This window comes from Dama dama, chromosome 23, assembly GCF_033118175.1.
Source record: "Dama dama isolate Ldn47 chromosome 23, ASM3311817v1, whole genome shotgun sequence".
Classification (NCBI taxonomy): domain Eukaryota; kingdom Metazoa; phylum Chordata; class Mammalia; order Artiodactyla; family Cervidae; genus Dama; species Dama dama.
This window is the reverse complement of record NC_083703.1, coordinates 35298352-35323606: the sequence shown is the minus strand read 5'-3', so window position 1 is coordinate 35323606 and position 25255 is coordinate 35298352. Positions and strand designations below refer to the sequence as shown.

Sequence of the window (25255 nt, the reverse complement as noted above, 5' to 3'; positions counted from 1 at the left end):
TCTGTCTTCTCACCTGCAGATGGGGATGCCAGTAGTAGCATCTCCTGGAGCCGAAATGTTAACTCCACCAGAGTTAATGCCCACAGAGCACTTAGCATTGCACCCACCCCACTGTGCTGTCAGCAAGGGTCCAGGTCTAACTGGCTTCCTCCCATTATCACACCAGGTGTGGTAGGAAATGGCTAGTTGCCAGTTGGGGTATTTGACTCTCTCCCTTTTCGTTGGTTTTGTTTCCATTTCCTCCACCCAAAGGACAGCTGCCCCTCGTCCTGCAGGAATGAATGAATGGCATCAGCCAGAACCGCCCACAGGACCACTGGCTCCTCAGTCTAGCCCCGGTGTAACCCTGAGCCCCAGCCGTGATCAGGCCGCACACTCCCTGAGGGTTTATCAACTTGATCCTTTGTCATCTGATGCCTCCTCATTTGACCTTGGCAACGTAGAAGATGGTACTTCTTACCTGGACGCTTGGCGATAATGTCCACAGCTCTACGACAAAATTCACCTCCCTGGTTTTTCCCATTGCACATTGTCCCTGGAGAATCTTTGAGCTTTTTCTTCCTGTTTCTCCTCCCCCACACACATTCATGCTCCCTGTCATTGCCTCACATTAGGAAAGACAAGGTAACTTTAGGAGTCTCAAGGAGGGAGTGGTCCAGCCATCCCCAACCTTTTTGGCACCAGGGACCAGTTTCAGGAAAGACAGTTTTCCCACAGACCTGGCGGGGTGGGGTGGGGGGATGGTTTGGGGATAATTCAAGTGCATTACATTTATTGTGCACTTTATTTCTATTATTATTACATCAGCTCCACCTCAGATCATCAGGCATTAGATCCTGGAGGCTGGGGAACTCCTTTTCTAAGCCACCTAGTTAAGAACTGAAGTTGGCCAGGAATGATACTAAATCTAAGGCTGGGGATGAACCATAGTGATTCCATTGCTTGTCTGCTTTCTTGCTTCATTCATTCATTCAACCACTCATTCATGCATTCACCTGATATTCACAGGTCCTCGTTTTAAGCTAGGGATGTGCCTAGAAGTGTCCAGGTGTTCTCCCTCAAGTTTACATAGGCCTTTAGCCAGGAGACAATGATAGTTTTCAAGCAAGAAAAGTTTAACTGGCAGAAGTCAAGTCCCAAGGGAGATGGAATTAATAAGGGGCTTTCATGGGTGGATTCAGTGCTGGTTGCGGTAGTGGGGTGGGGAATAGGGGTTTGATCCAGACATCTCCTCAGTGGTCAGGGCCCACCTGGAGTCAAGTTTGAGAACGCCTCAAGTATTGCATGTTATTGAGGATGTTGGCGAATCTCTATGTCAGCTCTCCTATTTATAGCCAAGAAACAAATAGAGTAGGCTTAAAAGAAATGGGCAATTTGACCTTGTGCACGGTCCCATAGGCACACTTTCAATCATGATTTGTTCCTGAAATTTTAGGCCAATTCTAAGCCTTGGGATTTCAGAAGGACCTATTACTTTCATCTTTTTTCTTAATGATTTTTAAATTCTTTTTATTTTTTAATTGGAGTATAGTTGCTTTACAATGTTGTCTTAGCTTCTGCTATACAACGAAGTGAATCACCCGCATTTATAAATATATACGTCCCCTCCCACCCCTCTAGGTCATCACTGAGCCCCAAGCAGCAGCTTCCCACTAGCATCTGTTGTACACATAGTAGTGGAATACATCAATGCTACTCTCTCATTTCGCCCCACCCTCTCCTTCCCCCACTGTGTCGACAAGTGTGTTCTCTCTGTCTGTGTGTCTATTCTGGCCCTGCAATAGGTTCATCAGTACCATTTTTCTTAGATTCCATACTATATGCATAAATATATGATATTTGTTTTTCTTATTACCTTCATCTTTATTTGTACATAATTGTTTTGGTAATTATAGAAGTCATTCATGCCTATTGTGGAAACTTTGGAAATGAGGGGAAAATATGGAGAGACTTACCTATGAGTTGGGAAATAATCTTTGGGGCTCTGTATTGCCTTTCTGATAAGGTGTGTGTGTGTGTCTCTAACATAATATATCATGAAAAATTTTCAGATCACCAGTGGAGTTTTAAACATGGTTTTCTTGTAATCTGTTTACCTGTTCTTCTCCATGGCCCTCTGTGTGGGCTGGTTCAAGTTTTGTACATTTATAAACACAACTGTGGTAAACGTCCTTGTACTTGTTCACTGTAATTTCATTAAGTACTTCTCCAGAAGTAGAGTTCCTGAGTCATTGTTTTATACACTCTCCAAAGTCACTGATAATATCCTTACCTTGTGCTTCTGCCATGAGTTAAGGGCCTTGGGAAGAGGGAGGAGGAATCAGAGTAATCAGTTGCTTACTTTCTCTGTGACACTCACCCCCACCAGGCTCTCTGACTTCTGTCTTTGCCTTGGGTCTCAGCCATGCCCTAATTGCTCACGTCTGGAGTCAGCCCTGGTCTTGAGGAACGTCTGTAGCACCAAAACCAGACCAGGAAATCATATGAGATAAGCAGCCAGCAGCTGGCTTGCTCCCCCTCTTGGGGTCAGATTGGTGTTTTTTGCTAATTAAGGCAACATGGGCTCTCGGGCTGGGAGACACTATGACCTTAATCCAGGACGAGTCTAGGGCAGTGGTCCCTGTCGTTTTGTGCCCAGGCCGACGTGGGAGCTGTCCTGGGAAGAGTAAGAGGAGGTGGATTTCCAGGCTGGGACTGCCACACCATAAGCTGTGTGATCCTGAGAGAGTTGTCCAACATTTTGCGAAAAGAAAGGCAGGTGTGGGAGTGTAATTGGTGCAGCCACTATGAAGAACAGTATGGAGACTCCTCAGAAAACTAAAAATAGAGCTACTATATGATCCTGCCTTCCCACTCCTGCACATACACCCAGACAAAACTATAATTCAAAAAGATGCACACACCCCCATGTTCATAACAGTGCTATTCATAATAGCCAAGATACGGAAATGACCTTATGTCCACCAACAGATGAATGGATAAAGAAGAGGTGAGATATATACACACACACACACATATGATGGAATATTAACTCAGCCATAAGAAAGAATGAAATAATGCCATTTGCAGCAACATGACTGGACCTAGAGATTATCATACTGAGTGAAGTAATTCAAAAAAAGAAAAACAAATACCATATGATATCACTTATAGGTAGAATCTAAACTATGGCAGAAATGAACTTATCTATGAAACAGACAGACTCGCAGACGTAGAGAACAGACTTATGGTTATCACGTGGTGGGGAAGAAAGGATTGGGAGTTGGGGTTAGCAGATGCAAATCACTACATATAGGATGGATAAACAACAAGGTTCTACATGGAACTATATTCAGTGTCCTGTAATAAGCCATAGTGGAAAAGAATATGGAAGTGAATATATATATATATATACACACATCAGTTCAGTTCAGTCACTCAGTCATGTCTGACTCTTTGTGGCCCCATGGACTGCAGCATACCAGGCCTCCCTGTCCATCACCAACTCCTGGGGCTTGCTCAAACTCATGTCCATTGAGTCAGTGATGCCATCCAACCATCTCATCCTCTGTCGTCCCCTTCTCCTCCTGCTTTCAATCTTTCCCAGCATCAGGGTCTTTTCCAATGAGTCAGTTCTTCACATCATGTGGCCAAAGGATTGGAGTTTCAGCTTCAGCATTAGTCCTTCCAATGAATATTCAGGACTAATTTCCCTTTAGGATCAAATGGTTTGATCTCCTTGCAGTCCAAGGGACTCTCGAGTCTTTTCAACAGCACAGTTCAAAAGCATCAATTCTTTAGCACTGAGCTTCCTTTATAGTCCAACTCTCATATCCATACTTGACTACTGGAAAAACCATAGCTTTCACTAGATGTACCTTTGTTGGCAAAGTAATGTCTCTGCTTTTTAATATGCTGTCTAGGTTGACCATAGCTTTTCTTCCAAGGAGCAAGTGTCTTTTAATTTCATGGTTGCAGTCAGCATCTGCAGTGATTTTGGAGCCCAAGAAAATAAAGTTTCTCACTGTTTCCATTGTTTCTCCAGCTATTTACCATGTAGTGATGGGATGCCATGATCTTAGTTTTCTGAATGTTGAGTTTTAAGCCAACTTTTTCACTCTCCTCTTTCACTTTCATCAAGAGGCTCTTTAGTTCTTCTTCACTTTCTGCCATAAGGGTGGTGTCATCTGCATATCTGAGGTTATTGATATTTTTCCCAGCACTCTTGATTCCAGTTTGTGCTTCATCCAGCCCAGCATTTTGCATGGTGTACTCTGCATATAAGTTAAATAAGCAGGGATACAATTTACAGCCTTGACATACTATTTCCCAATTTGAAATCAGTCTATTGTTCCATGTCTGGTTCTAACTGTTGCTTCTTGACCTGCATACAGATTTCTCAGGAGGCAGGTAAGGTGGTCTGGTATTCCCATCTGTTGAAGAATTTTCCACAATCTGTTGTGATCCACACAGTCCAAGGCTTTGGCGAAGTCAATAAAGCTGAAGTCGATGTTTTTCTGGAACTCTCTTGCTTTTTCAATGATCCAATGGATGTTGGAAATTTGATCTCTGGTTCCTCTGCCTGTTCTAAATCCAGCTTGAACATCTGGAAGTTCTTGGTTCATGTACTGTTGAAGCCTGGCTTGTAGAATTCTGAGCATTTTACGAGCATTTACAAGTGTGTGAGATGAGTGCAATAGTTTGAGCATTCTTTGGCATTGCCTTTCTTTGGGATTGGAATGAAAACTGACCTTTCCCAGTCCACTGGCCACTGCTGAGTTTCCCAAATTTGCTGGTGTATTGAGTACAACACTTTAACAGCATCATCTTTTAGGATTTGAAAAAGTTCAACTGGAATTCCATCATCTCCATTAGCTTTGCTTGTAGTGATGCTTCCTAAGGCCCACTTGACTTCACATTCCAGGATGTCTTGCTCTAGGTGAGTGATCACACCATCGTCATTATCTGGGTTGTGAAGATCTTTTTTGTATAGCTCTTCTATGTATTCTTGCCACCTCTTCTTAATATCTTCTGCTTCTGTTAGGTCCATACCATTTCTGTCCTTTATTGAGCCCATCTTTGCATGACATGTCCCCTTGGTATCTCTAATTTTCTTGAAGAGATCTCTAGTCTTTCCCATTCTATTGTTTTCCTCTCTTTCTTTGCACTGATCACTGAGGAAGGCTTTCTTATCCCTCCTTGCTATTCTTTGGAACTCTGCATTCAAACGGGTATATCTTCCCTTTTCTCCATTGCCTTTCACTTCTCTTGTATTAACAGCTATTTATAAGGCCTCCTCAGACAACCATTTTGCCTTTTTTCATTTATTTTCCTTGGGGATGGTCTTGATCCCTGCCTCCTGTACAATGTCATGAACCTCCGTCCATAGTTCTTCAGGCACTCTGTCAGATCTAATCCCTTGAATCTGTTTGTCACTTCCACTGTATAGTCCTAAGGGATTTAATTTATGTCTGATTATTGGAAAGTAAATGAAAAAGAAACATGGCTACTTTCTATTGATATAAAATGTAGATTTCTTTGTAGTCTTGTTTTTCAAATACTTTTTAAAAAACATCTTGGCGCTCTTCCCACTTCAGTTCTTTCTTTTCTATATTATTTATTTATCTGGTTGTATTGGGTCTTAGTTGTGGCATGTGGGATCTTTGTGGCATTGCATGAATCTTTCCTTGTGGTGTGCAGTTTTGGTAGTTGTGACACACGGGCTTAGGCTTGTGGGATCTTAGTTCTCTGACTGTGGATCAAACCCACGTCCCCTGCCTTGCAGGGCAAATTCTTAACCACTGGACTACCATGGAAGTTCCCTTTATAGTCTTTTTTTTTTTTTGGTTTCATGTGAATGGGGTATTTAAATAGGAGGTTAAATCTAATGTGAATGGGATGGATGGGGTACTTAAATAGTAGGTTAAATTGCATATCCATAGTTTAATAGACTTCTGTCTTTTTTTTTTTTCTTTTCCAGCTATGAAGCCCTATTTAAATTTGTTTGCTTTGTTTCATAATTGTTGGGTGAGGCAAGTCATTGTAGGAAGATCCATGACCAACTTAAAGAGGATATCCACGTTCTTTATTTTTGGCCACACAGTGTGGCTTGTAGGATCTTAGTTCCCTAACCAGGGAGCACACCCAGGTTTCATCGCAGTGAAAGTCTAAGTTCTAACCACTGAACCACCGGGGAGTTCCCTCCAAATTCTTTTCATTCTGGGAACTCCCTGGCAGTTTAGTCCTTAGGACTCCATGTTCTTACTACAGTAGGCCCTGGTTTGATGCCTGGTGGGGAAATTAAGATTCTAGAAGCCAAGAGGCACAGCCCCCTGTACCCAAATTCTTTTTATTCTATACTGGAATTGTATTTTAAGATTTTTAACTAAGATTATCCCATCATAATAATGCAAAAGAAGCACTGAGAGTCCCTTAGGATGAGGATTCTGTAAGAAGAATAGTTTTCAGGAATGTAAATATTATGTTTTAGAAACTAAATTTTTGCAGAGGATTATTTATAAACACAAACTGTATTCCATCCTATCTAATTATTCACTTTCAGAATCAGTTGCTTCTACAGTTTCCTCCACTTCCTCTTTTTCCAGCAGCTCCTCTGCCTTCTGGTTCCTCATTAGCCATGGCCTAACAGTGAAGTTTCCACTAGAGTTTTTCAGAGCAATTCTGTTGTTTTCTGCTGAGTTTTTTTAACCTGCTCTATTTGCTATTTCATCCTGACTTTGAGAGTTGAAGAAATGAGCAGGACAGTGAAAATGACAACTGTCACCACGGCCCCATGGACAGCCCGTGTGCCTTCTGTGGCTGCGCCCTGGTGAATTTGCCGTATAAGTCTTCCTTGTCAAGTTATGTTTGTAGTTTAGAAACCACTTAAGTCAGTCTGGTTTGAAAGCAGGATGTAAAATCAATGCAAATCATTTTAGAATGGCATGCAAACATGCATAGTTGCTCAGTCATGTCCAACTTTCTGTGACCCTATGGACTGTAGTCCACCTGGCTCCTCTGTCCATGGGATTCTCCAGGCAAGAATACTGGAGTGGGTTGCCATGCCCTCCTCCAGGGGATCTTCCCAACCCAGGGATCCAACTCATGTCTCCTGTGTCTCCTGCATTGGCAGATGGATTCTTTACCACTGAGCCATCTGGGAAACTCCTTTAGAATGGCATCTCTAGCCTTTAGAAAAAGAGTATTCCATTCTTTCCCATGACCATTCAGCAAACCATCGTGGGCAGGCCTGCTATACAGCAAACAAATATTCAGTACCAAATAGAAGCTTTAATACCTTGGCCACCTGATGTGAAGAAAAGACCCTGATGCTGGGAAAGATTGAGGGCAGGAGGAGAAGGGGGCAACAGAGGATGAGATGGTTGGATGGCATTATTGACTCAATGGACATGAATTTGAACAAGCTCTGGAAGATGATGAAGGACAGGGAAGCCTGGCGTGCTGCAGTCCATGGGGTCACAAAGAGTTGATACGACTGAGTGACTGAACAGCAAAGTGACTAAACAGACAAAGATGGACAGGCTCAGGGGTCACTGCCTCCCTGAGGGGTGAAGGGGAGCAAATCATGATCTCGAGCCTACCATCCTGGGATCCCACGTCTCCATCACTAACCAAGTGTGTACCCAGAGCAAGTTACTTCTCTAGCCCTCTTTTTCCTCCTTATCTTATAAAGGAGATGATTTTACCTATCAAATTGTCAGTCTCTATTGCAGATTTTTCTTGGAGTTGCTTTACCTTACTTGACCCCACCAGCTACAGATTGTAGTTAAAAATAAACAGCAGACTCCAGGGTTCTGGGTTCTGCCTATAAGGAGCTTAGAAGTTACCACTTCATCCCAGCAAGTGAAAAAGTGAACAGACTGAGAAATCAATCATTCTTCTTGAGTCCACAAAGAGGGGAGGGGTAAACCACCACCCCCAAGATCGTAGACATAGGCCAATGCAGGGAGACGTGTCTTAAGGGAGCAGAGACAAGCAAAGCAATGGAGCAGAGAAAATCTCTTCAACCGGTGGTGTTGGGACAACTGGACATCCTCATGTGAAAAAAAAAAAAAAGAATCTAGACACAGATTTTATACCCAGCATAAAAATTAATTCAAAATGGATCATAAACATAAATGTAAAACACAAAACTATAAAACTCCCAGATTACATAGAAAACCTTGGTGACGTATGTGATGCATTGTTAGATACAGCACCAAAGACACATTCCTTGAAATAAACAGTTGACACGCTCAGTTTATTTCAGTCACTCAGCTGTGTCTGACTCTTTGCGACCCCATGGACTGCAGCACTCCAGGCCTCCCTGTCCATCGCCAACTCCTGGAGTTTATCAAACTCATGTTCCATTGAGTCAGTGATGCATCCAACCATCTCATCCTCTGACCCCTTCTCTTCCTTCCTTCAATCTTTTCCAGCATCAGGGTCTTTTCCAATGAGTCAACTCTTCGCATCAGGGGGACAAAGTATTGGAGTTTCAGCTTCAGCATCAGTCCTTCCAGTGAACACCCAGGACTGATCTCCTTTAGGATGGACTGGTTGGATCTCCTTGCAGTCCAAGGGACTCTCAAGAGTCTTCTCCAACACCACAGTTCAAAAGCCTCAATTCTTCAGCGCTTAGCTTTCTTTATAGTCCATCTCTCACATCCATACACAAGTACTGGAGAAATCATAGCCTTGACTAGACAGACTTTTGTTGGCAAAGTAATGTCTCTGCTTTTTAATATGCTGTCTAGGTTGGTCATAATTTTGGTCAACTTTAGTTGACTTGCTAAACTTCATTAAAATGAAGCACTTGGTTCTGTGAAAGACAACATCAAGAGAGCTAGAAAAACCACCCACTGGGATAAAGTATCTGCAAAAGACATATCTGATCAAGGACTGTTATCTAAAATATACCAAAAACTTTTAAAACTCAACAGTAAAACAAACTCAACAGAAAACAAACAACTGAATCAAATTTGGGCCAAAGACCTGAACAGACACCTTACCAAGGAAGAGATACAAATGGCCAATAGGCACATGAAAATATCCTCCCATCATATGTCATCAGAGAAATAGAAATTAAAACAAGATGCCACCTATCAGAATGGCCAAAATCCAGAATCCTGACACCACCCATCCTTACACCAGCCAGTGCTGAGCTTGCAGTCACTGCTGGTGGGAATGAAAAATGGTCCAGCCGCTTTGGAAGACAGTTTGGCAGTTACAAAGCTAATCATACTCTTTACCATATAGTCTAGCAATGACATTCTTTGGTATTTACTCAAAGGAGCTGAAAATGTATAGTCTGCACAAAAACCTACAATGAATGTTTAGAGCGGCTTTATTCCTAATTGCCAAGACTTGGAAGCAACCAAGATGTCTTGCAATAACTGGATGGTTACATAAATTGTGCTATATCTAGACAGTAGGATATTATTAGGCACTATAAATAAATGAGCTATCAAGCCATGAAAAGACATGGAGCATCCATAAATGCATGTGCATGCTAAGTCGCTTCAGTTGTGTCTGACTCTGTACGACCCCGTGGACTGTAGCCCCCCAGGCTCTTGTGTCTGTGGGATTCTCCAGGCAAGAACACTGGAGTAGGTTGTCATGCCCTCTTCCAGGGGATGTTCCTGGCCCAGGGATGGAACCCGCATCTCTTATGTCTTTTGCATTGACAGACAGGTTCTTTACCACTAGCGCCCCCCTGGGAATCCCCCTTAAATGCATACTGTGTACTAAGCGAAAGAAACCAATTTGAAAAAACTCCATACTGCATGATTCTGACTATATGACATTCTGGAAAAGGCAAAACTATGAAGACATAAAAAGATCAGCGGCTGCCGAGGGAGGGGAGAGAGGAGGGAGATAAACAAGCTGAGCACAGAGGCTTTTGAGGGCAAAAGTACTCTGTGTGACAGTAGAATGATGGATATATGTCGTGGTATAGTCAAAACCACAGAATGGACAGTACCAAGTGTGAACTCAGAGGGTAAACTCTGGTGGTTATGATGAATCATAGGTTCAATCGCAGGTTCATCCTTGGTAACAAATGTAGCATCTGGTGGGGGATGTTGATGGCAGGGGCAGTTGATGACATGAGAGGCTGTGTATGGGTGTGGGCAGGGAGTACATGAGAACTCTGTCAGTTCAGTTCAGTTCAGTCACTCAGTCGTATCCGACTCTTTGCAACCCCACGAACCGCAGCACGCCAGGCCTCCCTGTCCATCACAAACTCCCGGAGCTTACTCAAACTCGTGTCCATCAAGTCGGTGATGCCATCCAGCCATCTCATCCTCTGTTGTCCCCTTCTCCTCCTGCCCCCAATCCCTCCCAGCATCAGGGTCTTTTCCAGTGAGTCAACTCTTCTCATGAGGTGGCCAAAGTACTGGAGTTTCAGCTTCAGCATCAGTCCCTCCAATGAACACCCAGGACTGATCTCCTTTCGGATGGACTGGTTGGAACTCCTTGCAGTCCAGGGACTCTCAGGAGTCTCCTCCAACACCACAGTTCAAAAGTTGAACTCTCTGTACCTTCTCTCAGTTTTGTAGTAAACCTAAACTTGTTGGAAAAAATGTCTTTAAAAAAGTAAGATAAACAGGGTGAGTAGAAAAAGTAGTATTATACTTAGGAGCTTCTGTCTCAAATTAAAATTTTTGAACCTCTAGTAATATCTGCCTTTTCTTTTCCCACAATTTCACTCATATGTTGTTCATCAATCTTAACTCTTAACTCGGGGGTTTTGGCTCCCTGTTCAATCAAGTGTTTCATTGAACTTAGCCAAAGCCAGACTCGGAGCAGCCTGGGAATAGTTTAGAGGCTCTCCTTCGTCCCAGTACAAGGAGCATCTCTGGATGGTTTTGGTTTTGCTTGTAAGCTTTTAGGGCAGGGAGGAGCTGTCCTGCCTCTCCTGATGGTGGTTAGGTTTACAGCATCGTCTCCTTAGCCGACGCAGGAGCTGTGGTCCGGCCATGGCTCGGAAGTGTAACCTCATAAATGTCCCGTCACTGGAATCCAGTCTATTTCAGCATCCACAGGCCTAATTTCTGCTTGTAATCTGATTACGGGGTCTGAGCTCTTCCGGCCTGCAGTGTCTCGCTTTGCGTTTACTCTACTCTCAAGGACACCGGTGCCTGACTGCCTTGTGCTGTGAAAAGCTCAACCCAATTTTGCTCAGACGGGCCGCAGGCTGTGGCTGCTTCAGAATTAGCTGTAGAGCAGGCTCTGTCCCCGAACTTGATGTGTGCAGCCATGTTCAGAAGCCCAGGGATTCCCAGCTACCTGGGCACTTTCAAGTTCTCTGAGGAACAAGGTAAGGTGGGAGAAATGGAAAATGCCCTCAAGTGTCTTTTTAATAGCATCGTGAGTGCCTTGCATCTTCCATTTTACCTTGGATGCCCCGTTATACCGTTCTGTGGTTTTCTCAAAGGATGCTTTAAATATCTCATTGACTTTATAAATTAGCTTATCTTGGGATCGCTGAGAAAGGTGGCTTTTTTTTTCTGTTGTACGTTAAAGAAATTGCTAAACCACTAAAGCCTTTATGAAGGAAACATTGCAGATTACATCGGAATGCTCGAAGTTTGGATTAAGTTCTGGATGTGCTGTACTTTAACTGAACTATTTTCCTCAACCAAATGTTATATCTACTAAATTTTTTCCAGTAGGCAGTGGTGTGTGTTTGCTTTTTTATGAAATCTTCATGGGAGGCTGTTTGGAACAAAAATGTTGTCTTCTTAGTGGCTTCCTTTTGAGCCCAGAGGAAAAGATGTGCTTTCAATTTAACCACTGAAGTGGCATCTCAGATTAGGTTCACAGATTGAACTAAAAAGAAATCTTTAGGTTATCTTGAATATCACATTGGAAATTTGGCCATTGTCTATGAAAGTATTTTCCAGTCCAAATGCACGATTGGGAAGAGATTTGAACAACTGAGGTGTCAGATTCAGGAATTTGTTTCTGCAATATTTGATAGCTTTTTGAACCAAGTTCTCTTTTTCTAAGCACATAACAAGGATATTTGTGTAATTAGCCAAAAAGCCTAGATGTTTAATTGGCATTATACCTTTGTATTATATTCCTCTAGTTGGTCCGAATTCCCAAATTCCAGAATTCGAAATGTATTTGATAGGTTATGACATGTCAGCATCTGGTATATCTTGTACCTCCTTTTCCTCAAGCTTCTGCCCCTAAACATTAAGCAGTAAGAGGCTCTTCCATAGGGGAAGAAATTTCTGTAAGTGGTCTAATTGTGGTTTTCTGGGTGGACAAATGGTTGCTATGCCAAAAGCTGTAAAACAGATTACTTACCCAAAGCCAGTTATAAATTTGCCTGTGCCTGGTTTTCATTAACCAGTTCAGTCGGATGTGTGTTTTTGGTGGATGCAATTGTTACCAGCTGTCTTTACGTAATATATGTCTTGTCTTCAAAAATAAATAAGTGGCAAATTTGATGTGTCATTATCATTTAGATTTTAATGAAGGCAATAAAAACACAGCTGAAGTGTCCCCTCCACTGTTCATCAACCCCTCATGCACCCCAACTCCTGCTGTGCCTTCTTTAAAAGCATCAAATATACCAGGCAGGGATGATTGTAGACCTTTCTGGTTAGCTGGACCAAAATTGTTTAATTTTTTTCTCCTTTTTTGCCCGTGAGGATAATAGCTATGTTTTTCAGTATTTAATTGCTTTAGAGTTATTCTTGTAACCATAGAGAATTTAAATGGTAGCATTGAACTATGTCAGAATTTTTTTTTAACCCATGAAGTATCTTGGCTACTATTAACCAAAATCAAAACAAAACAATTCCTAAGTAAAATGCATGTGGTGGGGTTTGATGCTTAAAGGTGTCTGTATTTTCTGTATTCTTATTTCTGGTTCACAGTTTCCTTTTTCTTAAATGGTCTCAAAGGGAGAGTGAAGAATTTTTTTATTCCCCATTGGAGTTTTTTTTTTTTTTTGGTTTTAAGTTACTGTGTGGGTATTTCATGCTTACATTATTTCTTTCCCCTTAGATTTGAACAAGAAAAACTTAAGCCTCGTTGGATTCCCGTGTCAAAGAAAAGTTCCAAGGTAAAGAAGTCTTTGCTCAAGAAATCTTAAGTTTCGAAGATTTGTAGGAGCTTTAGAAATTATTCTCCTAAATTTCTAATCCTTGAGTTTTAAATGTTTTAAAAAAAATATTTTCTCTCCAGAGTTTAACTTATTAAAACATGTGAAGCAGGCTGACTTAGCAGTGCACTCAGCCAGCAAAGATTTTTTTTGTTTTGGTACTAATGGTAAAGAATCCGCCTGCCAATGCAGGAAACACAAGAGATGTGGGTTCAATCCCTGGGTCAGTAAGATCCCATGAAGTGGGAAATGGCAACCCACTCCAGTATTCTTGCCTGGAGAATTCCATGGACAGAGGAGCCTGGCAGACTACAGTCCATAGGGCTGCAAAGAGCCAGACTGAACACACACATGGGAACTATTTGCAAAATGGCCTATTGCTGTCAATGTAACTGCAAAATTGTAAAGGTCTTTTCTTTACAAGTTCTTTTCTTTCTCGTATCTGCCTCTAAGGATATGAAACCCTTTTTTTTTCAACTTATCCTTTGAGTAAGGGAGCTTTTGGCTTGCTGCTGTTGTTATTTTTTTTTTAATTGAAGTGTAGTTAATTTACAATGTTGTACCAATCTCTGTTGTACAGCACAGTGAATCAGTTATCCACATGTATGCTTTTGGTTTTTTAAGAAAGGATCTAGTCTTGTTCTTCCTCCCTCTGCCTCTTCCTTCTGACCCATTCTTCTCCCCTTCTCTCACTCCACCCACCCACCCACTCACCTGTCCAGGTAAGTTCATGGTGCCTGGTCTCTTAACCTTTTTGCCCTTCCGTTCCATTGGCTGCAGGATATTATGGGTACCTATTTGATGTACCTGATATGCTAAAACTCCGTGGTACACACATCATTGAGGTGAGATAATAGAAAAATTAAACTTTGTGCCTAATAAGGTGGCTATATTTCAGATGTGTCCTCACAGATGGCTGTCCCTAACAGGTTTTGAGATTTTCAAGTGTAGACACACAATGATGGTCTCTTAACACACAGAGATATGGATTTCAGCATCCACTTTATTATGCGGGAAGGCCCCAACCCAGATCTACCCTTCATTCCACTTAAATGTTTTTGTTCCTAATGTATGACATAAGACATTATTTCTTTACTTTAAAAGTTTGCATTTCAAAGCTTAACCTTTGACACAAAGCTTATTTTGTGTTGTTGTGTCACCAGGGTCCTAAGCCTGGCTCTGTGTTTGAGAATGTTAGATTTGACCTTGTGAACACGCTGGATGGGGTAAACTTTGATGAATCTCATCCACATCTTATTAATAGTATAAGGTAAACTAGAGCAGTGAGGAGGCATGGTCATCAGTAAGGCTGTCTTATTTAACTCATGAAATCTTACTTTTCTAGTAGTTGATACAATCTCCCTTATTTCTCATCTTTGCCTTCTTTTTAATAGAAGCTAAGGCTTCTGTCTTAATTTGTTCACTCTCATAGACTGAGTGGCTTATAAAACATAGAAATTTATTTCTCACACCTGGAGGCTGGAAGTCTGAGGTCAGGGTGCACTGCCATGGGGTGACGACCCTCCTCCAGGTTGCCCACTGCCCTATGTCTTGCATCCTCTCTTGTTGAAGTGGGCACCGATCTCATTCATGAGTGCTCCACTCTCATGACCTGATCACTTCCTAGAAGCCCCTCCTCCTAATATCTTCATCCTTGTGGTGTTGGAGAAGACTCTTGAGAGTCCCTGGACTGCAAGGAGATCCAACCAGTCCATCCTAAAGGAGATCAGTCCTGGGTGTTCATTGGAAGGACTGATGCTGAAGCTGAAACTCCAGTAATTTGGCCACCTCATGTGAAGAGTTGACTTATTGGAAAAGACCCTGATGCTGGGAGGGATTGGGGGCAGGAGAAGGGGACGACAGAGAGGATGAGATGGCTGGATGGCATCACCGACTCAATGGGCATGAGTTTGAGTAAACTCCGGGAACTGGTGATGGACAGGGAGGCCTGGCGTGCTGCGATTCATGGGGTCGCAAAGAGTCGGACCCGACTGAGCGACTGAACTGAACTGAAGTGAACTGGGGGTCAGGATTTCAATCTATGAATTCCAGGAAACACATTCAGATCATAGCAACTTTGTTGCAAATACATCACTAGCAGGTTGGTTTAGCTGTTCTAGACTTAATATGTGACTAAGAGCAGGGGGAAAAAAAGAAAGAGGAGACAGAAAAGCGCTGCTTTTTCAAGGGAAAGTATGAAGTATGAATGCAGGTCAGTCAGCAGGGAGAGAGACTCAGAGGGACACAGTGGTTCTGAAACTGGTGTTATTTCATGTACACCTATTAAAACAATGGCCCCCGGGCTCTGGTCCTAAATGTAAAATGGGCTGGAAATACAAGAACCTGCCTCCTTCAAATAAATCTAGTTACCCAGACACCAGACATGGGAACATGAGGTAATGGATTACATCTCCCTTGTCTTTTTTTTTTTTTTTTTTTGGCCTTGTGGGACCTTAGTTCCCTGACCAGGGATCAAACTCATGTCCCCTGCATTGGGAGCATGGAGTCTTAACCACTGGGCCAGCAGGGATGCTCCCTCCCCTGTCTTGTAACTAAACTCCAGTAGAAGAGTTAGTAGCCAGGAAGCCCTTCACTGTGTGGAACAGAATATTCCTTATTAGGACATCCCATTTTTTAAAAAAGATAGAAGGTAATAACCGCAGGATAGCCTGCTCTCACTTTAATAAAATGTCCTTTTATTGTCTTGCTGGGCATTTAAGTAGGTTAATGGGACATGTTTAAAAAAATTATCATGGAAGCAAAGTGCAGTCTTTTCTTGGATCACTGAAGCAGAGGAAAGAGCTAGAAGTATGAACGAATTAGTCATGAAGAAGGGAGCTCCGTTTCAGAGGAGATGAAAAACATATTAAAGTTGTTTCTTCATATTATTGTTGTTGTTGTTTTTGAATTACTAAGTCATGTCCAACTCTTTGTGACCCCTTGGACTATAGCCCTCCAGGCTCCTCTATCCACGGAATTCTCCCAGCAAGAATACTGGAGTGGGATGCCACTTCTCCAGGGGATCTTCCCCACCCAGGGATCGAACCCATGTCTCCTGTATTGACAAGCAGATTCTTTACCACTAAGCCACCAGGAAAGTCCCATTTATTCATATTAGAAGCTTTTAAAATTTTAATTCCCCAAAATTAAGACTGTAGCATATATACTTTAGTTATATATGGAAAGACAGTTTCATGGTAAAATAGAGGATCCTACCTTTTACTGGAGCTGTGGCAACCCACCAAGGCCCAGAGAAGTGGTCTAGGTAGAGACCCCCTGATCCCCGTGTAGGTGATAATGAGGAGGGACATAGTCCAGCATCCAGGGCTTGGGGCCCCACCCCCCACCCTGTGATGCTGCTCTGGGTGCCTCTGATTCAGAGAATGAGAAGAGAGTGACACTAGGGCTTTGGGGGAGGACATTTTTAAGTGTTTCACCTGTCGTTAGATGGGCACATGAGTTACTCGTTCATGAATGGTCCAGAACGCTTCACCAGTGCGTCCTGCCTGCATTTTCACTGCTGCCTAGTGCCCCCAGGTGTCAGAAGTCCAGGACAGAGACATGGCTCTTCTCAAAGTCTGGTTTCTTATTGATTTGGGGAAACCTGCATCCGTCACAGCTCTTGTGACAATCCCAAGTCAGAGTCTTTGGTTCCAGCCCATCTTCCTGATTCTTCCTGTGGCTCATCTACTTCCTCGTTGGTTAGTAGTCATTGGTTACTAGTCACCATTGGTTAGTAGTCATTGGTTACTAGACATTGTTGGTTAGTAGTCATCTTTGGTTAGTAGTCATCTTTGGTTAGTAGTCGTCTTTGGTTAGTAGTCATTGGTTACTAGACATTTTTGGTTAGTAGTTATTGGTTAGTAGTCATCTTTGGTTAGTAGTCATTGGTTACTAGACATTGTTGGTTAGTAGTCATCTTTGGTTAGTAGTCATTGGTTAGCAGTCAGAGGTTAGTAGTTACTTGGAGGAAATAGGAGAGAGAGATTAACAGCAAGAAAGAAGTATAAAGGCGGCTGTGTGGATTCCAGTAAGAAAATTTTACATTGAGGATGGAGACCTGAAAAATAGACTACTTTATAAACATGCAAACATACATGTATTTTCATACATACAGGCAAGGTGGGCAAAGGTGATAAGGAGCGATGTTTTCCCAATTATATGTTATTTTAAAGAGAAGAGGAGAGGAAGGAAGGGATGATGTTATTAAATACATGCTCTTCTAATGAGTCTCAGTATTTGTCGTGTTCTTTGCCCCATCATATCCACAGTGTGTAACGTGTATACATAGAATACTCCAGGAGACCTCCCTGGTGGTCTGGTGGTTTAGATGTCACCTTCCAGTACAGGGGCTGTGGGTTCAATCCCTGGTTGGGTAGCTAAGATCCCACATGCTCTGGGGTCAAAAAAAAAAAAAGCATAAAACAGAAGCAGTGTTGTGAAGCCTTTAAAAATGGTCCACATCAAAAAAATAAAATCTTTAAAAAAAATACTTCAGAGTAGTCTTTGTAAATATTTGAAATATTTTATTGGAGCCAATTCATTCACTGTATATTTATTGATTTTTAAAAGTATTTTTTAAAATCAACAAGTTAAAATGAGACACTTAAAATATGTTCCATAAATAGGAAAACAGGGTCACGTGAGAGAATATAACAGAGGTGCATAGTATAGATTCGGTGCTGGTAGGTGGACACGGGGTCACAACGTTCTTCCTTAAGGAAATGACCTTAAACTGAGGCCCAGACCAGGAGCAAGACTAGCCGGGATGGAAGGAAGCTGCAGAAAGAGACTTGAGGAGGAAACAGCATTCACAGTCAGCCATGGGAAGAGGCAGGAGAGATTTCCCTAATGTGCTATGGTTTTCATGGTTTCTGACCACCCGTGAGAGGCTGTCCTGCCCATCAATGCTGACACATCTGTAGTTTCAAGAAAGGAAATGCGTGTGAAGCCAGGGGTGTAGGGTGATGGATTGTGAACCCCACTCTGTGCAAGTTCAATGAAATGTTTAACAAGAGGGTGGTTTTTTAGTCTTCCTTAGCAGCTTCTTTGAGCTTTTTGATGAACAGATAAAAGGGGGAAAATAGAAACACAGATGTTCAGTTTTGAAAATATGAGATAATATTTGTGCTCTAAGGTCAATGGTCTAGGAGCTGAATATTTCAGGGTTTGCACAGAATTTTTTTCCTGAGATTTTTGTTTCCCAAAGAAAGTACAGAACTTGCTGAATGTTTCAAGTGGCTAAATAGTCAATTAAAATATTGATAGCATGTCACTCCTTATGTAGGGTGCCATTCTGCAGTTGTTTAATGTTTTAGGTTTAGACTACATCATACCTCTGAAAAAACACTGAGATCTGTCATTGTGTTATGATTCACTATTGAGAAGTCAGTGCTTATTCCAAGTTTTTGACCTAAGCAGGAGGTGTCTTAGGATTTTCAAGCTACCTGGAGTGTGGTTTTCAAAGCCTACTTATTCTCAAGACTTTTTATTAACTGATATGAATATATGGCACTGCTGTTTACGAGTATAAGCATTCCACATTTATAAGCAGAAACTAAGGGTTTCTGATGAACTTGGTTCTAGGAAGATGGGATGGCAATATTTTGGAGTATACAGACGATCCTTGAAATTTAATTTGTATCTAGGATATAAGTGATTGGTGTGCCCCCTTCATAGCACCCACAGCACTTCCTCAGTCTCCCCTTGGGCCTCTGTGGACACACCTCTGCAGGGCAGAGCCACAGACAGGGGACCATCCTTGGGAAAGGTCAGGTTGGCGCTGGGTTTGTTTACGGGTCTATCACCACTTCTCTGGAGGTGATCATGTTGTTGGGGAAGATGAGTTTCCTGTTTCCCTAGGTTTGTTCTCTTCCTTTGAGGCAGCAGCTCTGGTCTTGCCCACTCCAGGCGCATTCCTCTGGAGGCCTTGAACTTATGGGCTCCAAGTCTTGGGCCAGGTGCTCACAGTATCAGAGCAAAAGCTAGATTTGCACGTTGCGTACTGTTTTTGCTGCACGTGTGTCCTGGGGCAAAGCGCTGGACAGTTTCCTGATCTGTAAGCTGAAGACAGCAGTGGTCCCAGGGGTGTGTTTGCACACACACACACACACACACACCCTGGTGAGTGTGCCCATGTGTCTTCGTTCCAACTTAGAGATCTGTGGGAGCTTGAAGAGCAGCAGTGGGGGCAGTATTTACACCACCAGCAGGTACTGAGAAACAGATGCTTTGGGAGGCTGGGAGGGGTGGGCAGAGCAAGGAGCTGGTTGGTAAGCCTGTACCAACACAGCGCACAGGATCTTAATTCCCCAACCAGGGATTGAACCTTCACCCCCTGCATTGGAAAGGCAGAGTCTTAACCACTGGGCCACCAGGGAAGTCCCATTTCTTTTTTTTTCCCCTGGACAAATTTTCATGAACCTTTCACACCTCTTCTCCATGCTTTGATTTTTCTTGGATTGAAGACGTTTGTTACATTAATTTCAACAGCGGAAGAGAGAGTGTAGATCACCTAGACAAGTCACTGATTTTCTGAGGAAGACTGTAGCACAGGGAGGTTGAGTGATTAGTTCAAGTTTGCACAGCTACTGGTGGCCCATGAAGAGGTTGTCAGTCTCAACAGAGGCATCCATCTCCTAGGGCAGTGATGTTTTTACCACCAGAGGCCACACCTACCCACACATCCCTCCCACACCCTGCTACCTCTGCTGATGTAATTACTTAGCTGCACCCAAAAATCATATTAATATAACCATGAATCACTGCAAAAAGCTACCTATTAGCTCCCCCAAATGAAATATTTTACTTATAATCTATACACACATGTTTAACTATGTACAACAATAACATAATTTTTATGTTCTGTGATATCTCAGTTCATATCAGATACCTGGGTTTAGAAGAACTTTAAACATTTTCTTAATGGAATCATTTTTAGCTTTCAGAAAGAGTTCTTGCTTGAAGACAAAGAACAGCTTGCTAACCACAAAAGAGGGATCGATGCTCAGCTTTTAGCTGCCCTTCCTAAAGGTAAGACTTCTAGATGGTCGACTAGTGTCTGGGGCGTGTAAATGTATTATCTGATTTTCCTGGAGGACTGTTTTCCTAACCTCCAGCTCGGTTCTCCCCTGTGCCCCTTTCTGCCTCATCAAGAAAGCAACCTTAATTAAATAACCTCTTTTGTCACTTTTTATTTTTTAATTATTCTTTATTGGTGTATTGTTGTTCTACAATGTTGCATTGTAGTTTCTACCATACAGCAGAGTGAATCAGCGATGCACAGATCCACTCTCTTTTGGATTTCCTTCCCATTTAAGTCATCACAGAGCCCTGAGTAGAGTTCCTTGTGCTATATGGTAGATTCTTATTAGTTAGGAAATCAGTCCTGGGTGTTCCTTGGAAGGACTGGTGCTGAAGCTGAAACTCCACTACTTTGGCCACCTGATTTGAAGAACTGACTCATTGGAAAAAGTCCTGATGCTGGGAAGGATTGAAGGCAGGAGGAGAAGGGGACGACAGAGGACAAGACGGTTGGATGGCATCACCAACTCAATGGACATGAGTTTGAGTAAGCTCCAGGAGTTGGTGATGGACGGGGAGGCCTGGCGTGCTATGGTCCATGGGGTCACAGAGTCGGACACGACTGAGTGACTGAACTGAGTGTACATACGTCAGTCGCAACCTCCCAGTTCATCCCACTCCACCTTTGCACCCGTGGTGTCCATATACTTGTTCTCTATGCCTGTGTCTCTATTTCTGCTTTGCAGGCACGATCATCTACACCATTTTTTCTAGATTCTACATATATGTATTAATATACAATATTTGTTTTTCTCTTTTTGACTTCACTCCATCTCTAGGTCCATCCACATCTCTACAAATGATCCCACTTCATTCCTTTTTATGGCTGAGTAATATTCCATAGTATATAAGTACCACATCTTTATCCATTCCTCTGTTGATGGACTTCACCTTACCATGAGTCCCTTCCTTTCATTTTAGACATCCTCAAGTTTTTGCTGGAGGCTGGTACCGAGGATAAGAGAGCAGTCCTAGAATCAGCCTCACCTCATCTCTCTCCTACTTTTCACCTTCTCCAAGGGTGATGAGTTCTGCTTACTTGCCCGTTTCTTTTCTGTCCACCCCCTCCCACTGCTTCCAGCCCCCTGAGGCTTTCCAGTGCTAGGATATCTTTCAGCTCCCGACTGGGCAACACACTGAGCAAGCGGTGCAAAGTGCATCTTAAGCATCTCTCTTCTTATCCAAGTAGACACTCACATCTGGTGAATTCACACTTTCCCTGGTTAAGATGTACATGCAGTCAAATATTTGCATCAGCTACCAACCCTCTACCCCTAGTATTGCCCATGTGATAATATGAGCATTACCTGACATTTGTTTCTACCAACTGTAACACTAACTCAGGGGAGTACCAACTCACAAACTGTTCATCCCAAATGAGCTATGTAACCCTTGCTTCAGAAGAAACAGCTTTTCCAGCAATCCCACTCTTCGCATATACCCAGAAAAGATTTGAAAAGATACATGGCACACCAACATTCAAAGTTGCACTATTTACAACAGCCAAGACATGGAAGCAGTCTAAATGTCCATCAGCAGAGGAATGGATTTAAAAAAAAATGTGGTGTATATATATTCAGTGGCATACTACTCAGCTATATAAAAGAATGAAATAATGCCAATTGCAGCAACATGGATGGGACCTCGAGACTATCATACTAAGTGAAATAAGTCAGAGAAAGACAAATACCGTATATCACTCACACATGGAATCTGAAAAAATGATACAAGTGAACTTACTTACAAAACAGAAACAGACTCACAGACCTAGAAAACAAACTTATGGTAATCAGAGGGAAAGCTGGGGAGGGATGAATTAGGAGTTGGGGATTAATTAATAATTAATTATAATTAATCCTATTAATTATAAGATTTTATACTGTATATAAAAGTAACAAACAACAAGGACCTACTGTTTAGCATAGAAAACTATATTCAATATCTCATAATAACCTATAATGGAAAAGAATCTGAGAATGTATATATATATATATATGTATATATGTGTGTATGTATATATATACATATATAAAACTGAATCATTTTGCTACACTCCTGAAATATTGGAAATCAGCTATATTTCAATAAAAAATAAATTAAAAAAAGAAACAGTTCTGGTGGAAGATCAGGGGTTTTTTTCTGTCCTGAAAAAAAAAAGAAATAGCAGCGATAAATCATGAGATCAAGCCCAGACGAAATTAGACCAGGAAGAATATTCTCTTAACAGAAACAAAATCAATTTTAAAAGTCCCACTGATGAATTTGCGTGCATCCTGAGGAACTGAACCAGTCGTACTCCTAGACACAGGTTGATAAGGATGGACGCTTGAAGAAGGATGCCAGGGGGTTGGCCTGGTGGTGACAACTTCAAGAAGGGACATTTTTCAATTTTTAAGTGTTTAACAAAAGTGTCAACTGAAACAGAGTGTTGTTGTGTTTTGCTCCAGAGGTCCAAAATAAGAAGAATGTGTAGAATTACAAGGAGGCAGGTGAGATTTCAGATGAGGAAGGAAATTCTGATAGTTCTTGTACCTGGAAGTGAAAGGCACTGCATTGTGATGTCATTAACTGTTCAAGGCAAGGCTAGGACGGCTATGTGTGGGGGTTCCCACCTGGAACCCCAGGTGTGAAATGGAAAAGTCCTTCCAATTTGTAAGACTCTTTTGGAAGACAAACGCAGTTTAATCTGAGTGAAACTGAAAGTGTTAGTCACTCAGTCGTGGCCAACTCTTTGCGACCCCATGGACTATATAGCTCGTCAGGCTCCTCTGTCCATGGGATTCTCCAGGCAAGAACACTGGAGTTGGGTAGTAGCTATTCCCTTCTCCAGGAGATCTTCCTGACCCAGAGATCAAATCCAAGTCTTATGCATTGCAGGCTGATTCTTTATCATCTGAGCCACCAAGGAAGCCCAAGTCAAATGTAAAAATCTATGAAGGTGATCAAAACAAAGAGCAAGAATGAACAAACTGATATTAGCAACAGCTTAGATTTGACTGTGGAAAGTTACATAAAGCTAAAGTTCTCCTCTTCCTCTCTGTCCCCCATTCCTTCTCTTAATGAATAATAAATAATAATAAGATCGGAAAAATTAAGAACAATGTGAGATTCTAGATTCCTCAAAGCTCAATGACTCAGAGCTCTACGTATAACAATTTTAAAATGTATAAGCTTATTAACTAGTTTTATTAGACATTATCATAATTGGTCATTAAAAATCATTATTTTCACTAATCAAAGATGATTAACTATGTACTCACCAGATTTATGTTTCTAAACTAACAAGGTTTTTTAAACATGCTTCTTAAGCATTAGGGTCCCTCCTCCCCTGAATTTCATCTTAATTCCCATAGATTTATTTCATAGTCTTTACTCTTTATGAATTTGGGCAGGCACATTTGGAAAGACTTCAGGTATTGCCTAAGGTCTTTTTATTTCTCCACCTTAACAGATGTATTCAGTATTCTGTCAGTTCTTGGTAATAGCAGGTTAAAAATAGGAATCGATTATGAGTTTGAATGTCATGGAGTTTCATGTTTGTTTATAAGTTTACAGAAGCTTCTTCCTGTTTATTTAGTGATGGGATTTTTGCTTCTGTGAGATTGAGCTTTTAAACGGTCATTGATTTTTCTCTAAGGAACTTCTTTTACCCATGTATCATGAACAGGTAATCAAGGGATTAAAACCCTTTACCAGTGTAAAGCTTACCCTATTAAAATAGATTTTCCATTTAGGAGTTATGAAATGAACAAAATATGTGATTCTACTTTTTTTAACAGCTTCATCGAGATACAATTCCTATACCATACAATTATCAATTTTAGGTAGACAGTTCGGTGGCTTTTGGTAGCTTCACAGAGTTGTGCATTGATCAGCAGAGTCAATTTTAGAACATTTTCATTATCCCCCCCCAGAAACCCTTCTGATAGCCATCACACCTCCCCCTCTTTCCTCTAGGTTTGTAATGATTTTATTTTATAAGCTGCTGGTCTTTGTATTAGTGGCTGCCATCCAAGTGTAAAAGTTAAAGTGGATTACTCCTGGGGAAGAAAGATCAGCATTCAGAATATTCTGGACCTGGCCCGTGATATCAAATGCAGGCGGGGGGAGAGCTGTTCTTGGCAGTCCCCCCACTACTTATATTTCTTTGGAAGATTCTACTGTATTCAGACTTGGGGACTGAAATCAACAATAACTTTACCAGAAAGCCTGTTCTCAGAGCTAACTGAAGAAACCATGCTTCCCATAAAAGCAACTAGCAGACCACGTTATCCTGTGTATTGCTATTATACATTATTACAAAGTATATGAGGCAATTAAATAGTTTTATAAAGTATTATAGCCCCTGATGTCAAAGCCTCTTAAATTGCCTTACTTGGAAAATGACCAATGCAAGTCCCATCAGAATTTGCTGAAGAAATAGAGTCATAAAATCCATATTTCTTAGACAAGGGCAGCAGACTAAAATCACAAGGATTTTAGCAAGGGATAATTTAGTGTACGTACAAGTCTCAGTGCACTTGAAAATTTATTGCAACAGAAGTTAGACCAGCTGTGCTTGTTTCTATCTGGATTTATGATGACGAATATTACTATTTTCTGAACCATGTATTAGTTATATACATATGACACAGCATACCATCAATTGAATTATGGCTTATGAGTCTAATTTTTCAAAATTCCATGTTTTTAGGAAAGAGACACTGAAGGATTTAGAGTTAACAGGAGCATTAGGCTGCAACTTACTCTTAAATGGTTCAGAAAAATTAATATGTGAATATGAGAATGTGGTGCATTCGCGCTCACAGTGCTCAGTTGCTCAGTCGTGTCCAGCTCTTTGCAACCCCCTGGACTCTAGTCCACCAGGCTCCTCTGTTCATGGGATTTCCCAGGCAAGAATACTGGAGTGGGTTGCCATTCTTCTCCAGGGGGTCTTTTCAACCCAGGGTTCCAACTCATCTCGTGCATTGGCAGGCAGGTTGTTTACCACTAGTACCACCTGGGAAACCCTATATCCATGTGTATATATACACATAAATATATGCATATTTTCATGTATATTTACATGCAAAT

At 41.7% G+C, this 25255-nt stretch overlaps 1 protein-coding gene across 12 annotated transcripts in view; it reads left to right on the top strand.

The window, feature by feature from the left end:
• SVIL (supervillin) overlaps nt 1–25255 on the top strand; it is a 254119-nt gene that overhangs the window by 134557 nt on the left and 94307 nt on the right. For all 12 annotated transcript variants that reach the window (XM_061126354.1, XM_061126353.1, XM_061126358.1 and 9 more), the window contains 2 exons: nt 13003–13060; nt 20040–20131. Coding sequence is in view for 7 of the 12 variants with exons in the window: in XM_061126359.1 (XP_060982342.1) it covers nt 13003–13060; nt 20040–20131 (150 nt within the window). In the remaining 5 variants the exon portion in view is untranslated. The remainder of the gene's footprint in view (nt 1–13002; nt 13061–20039; nt 20132–25255) is intronic.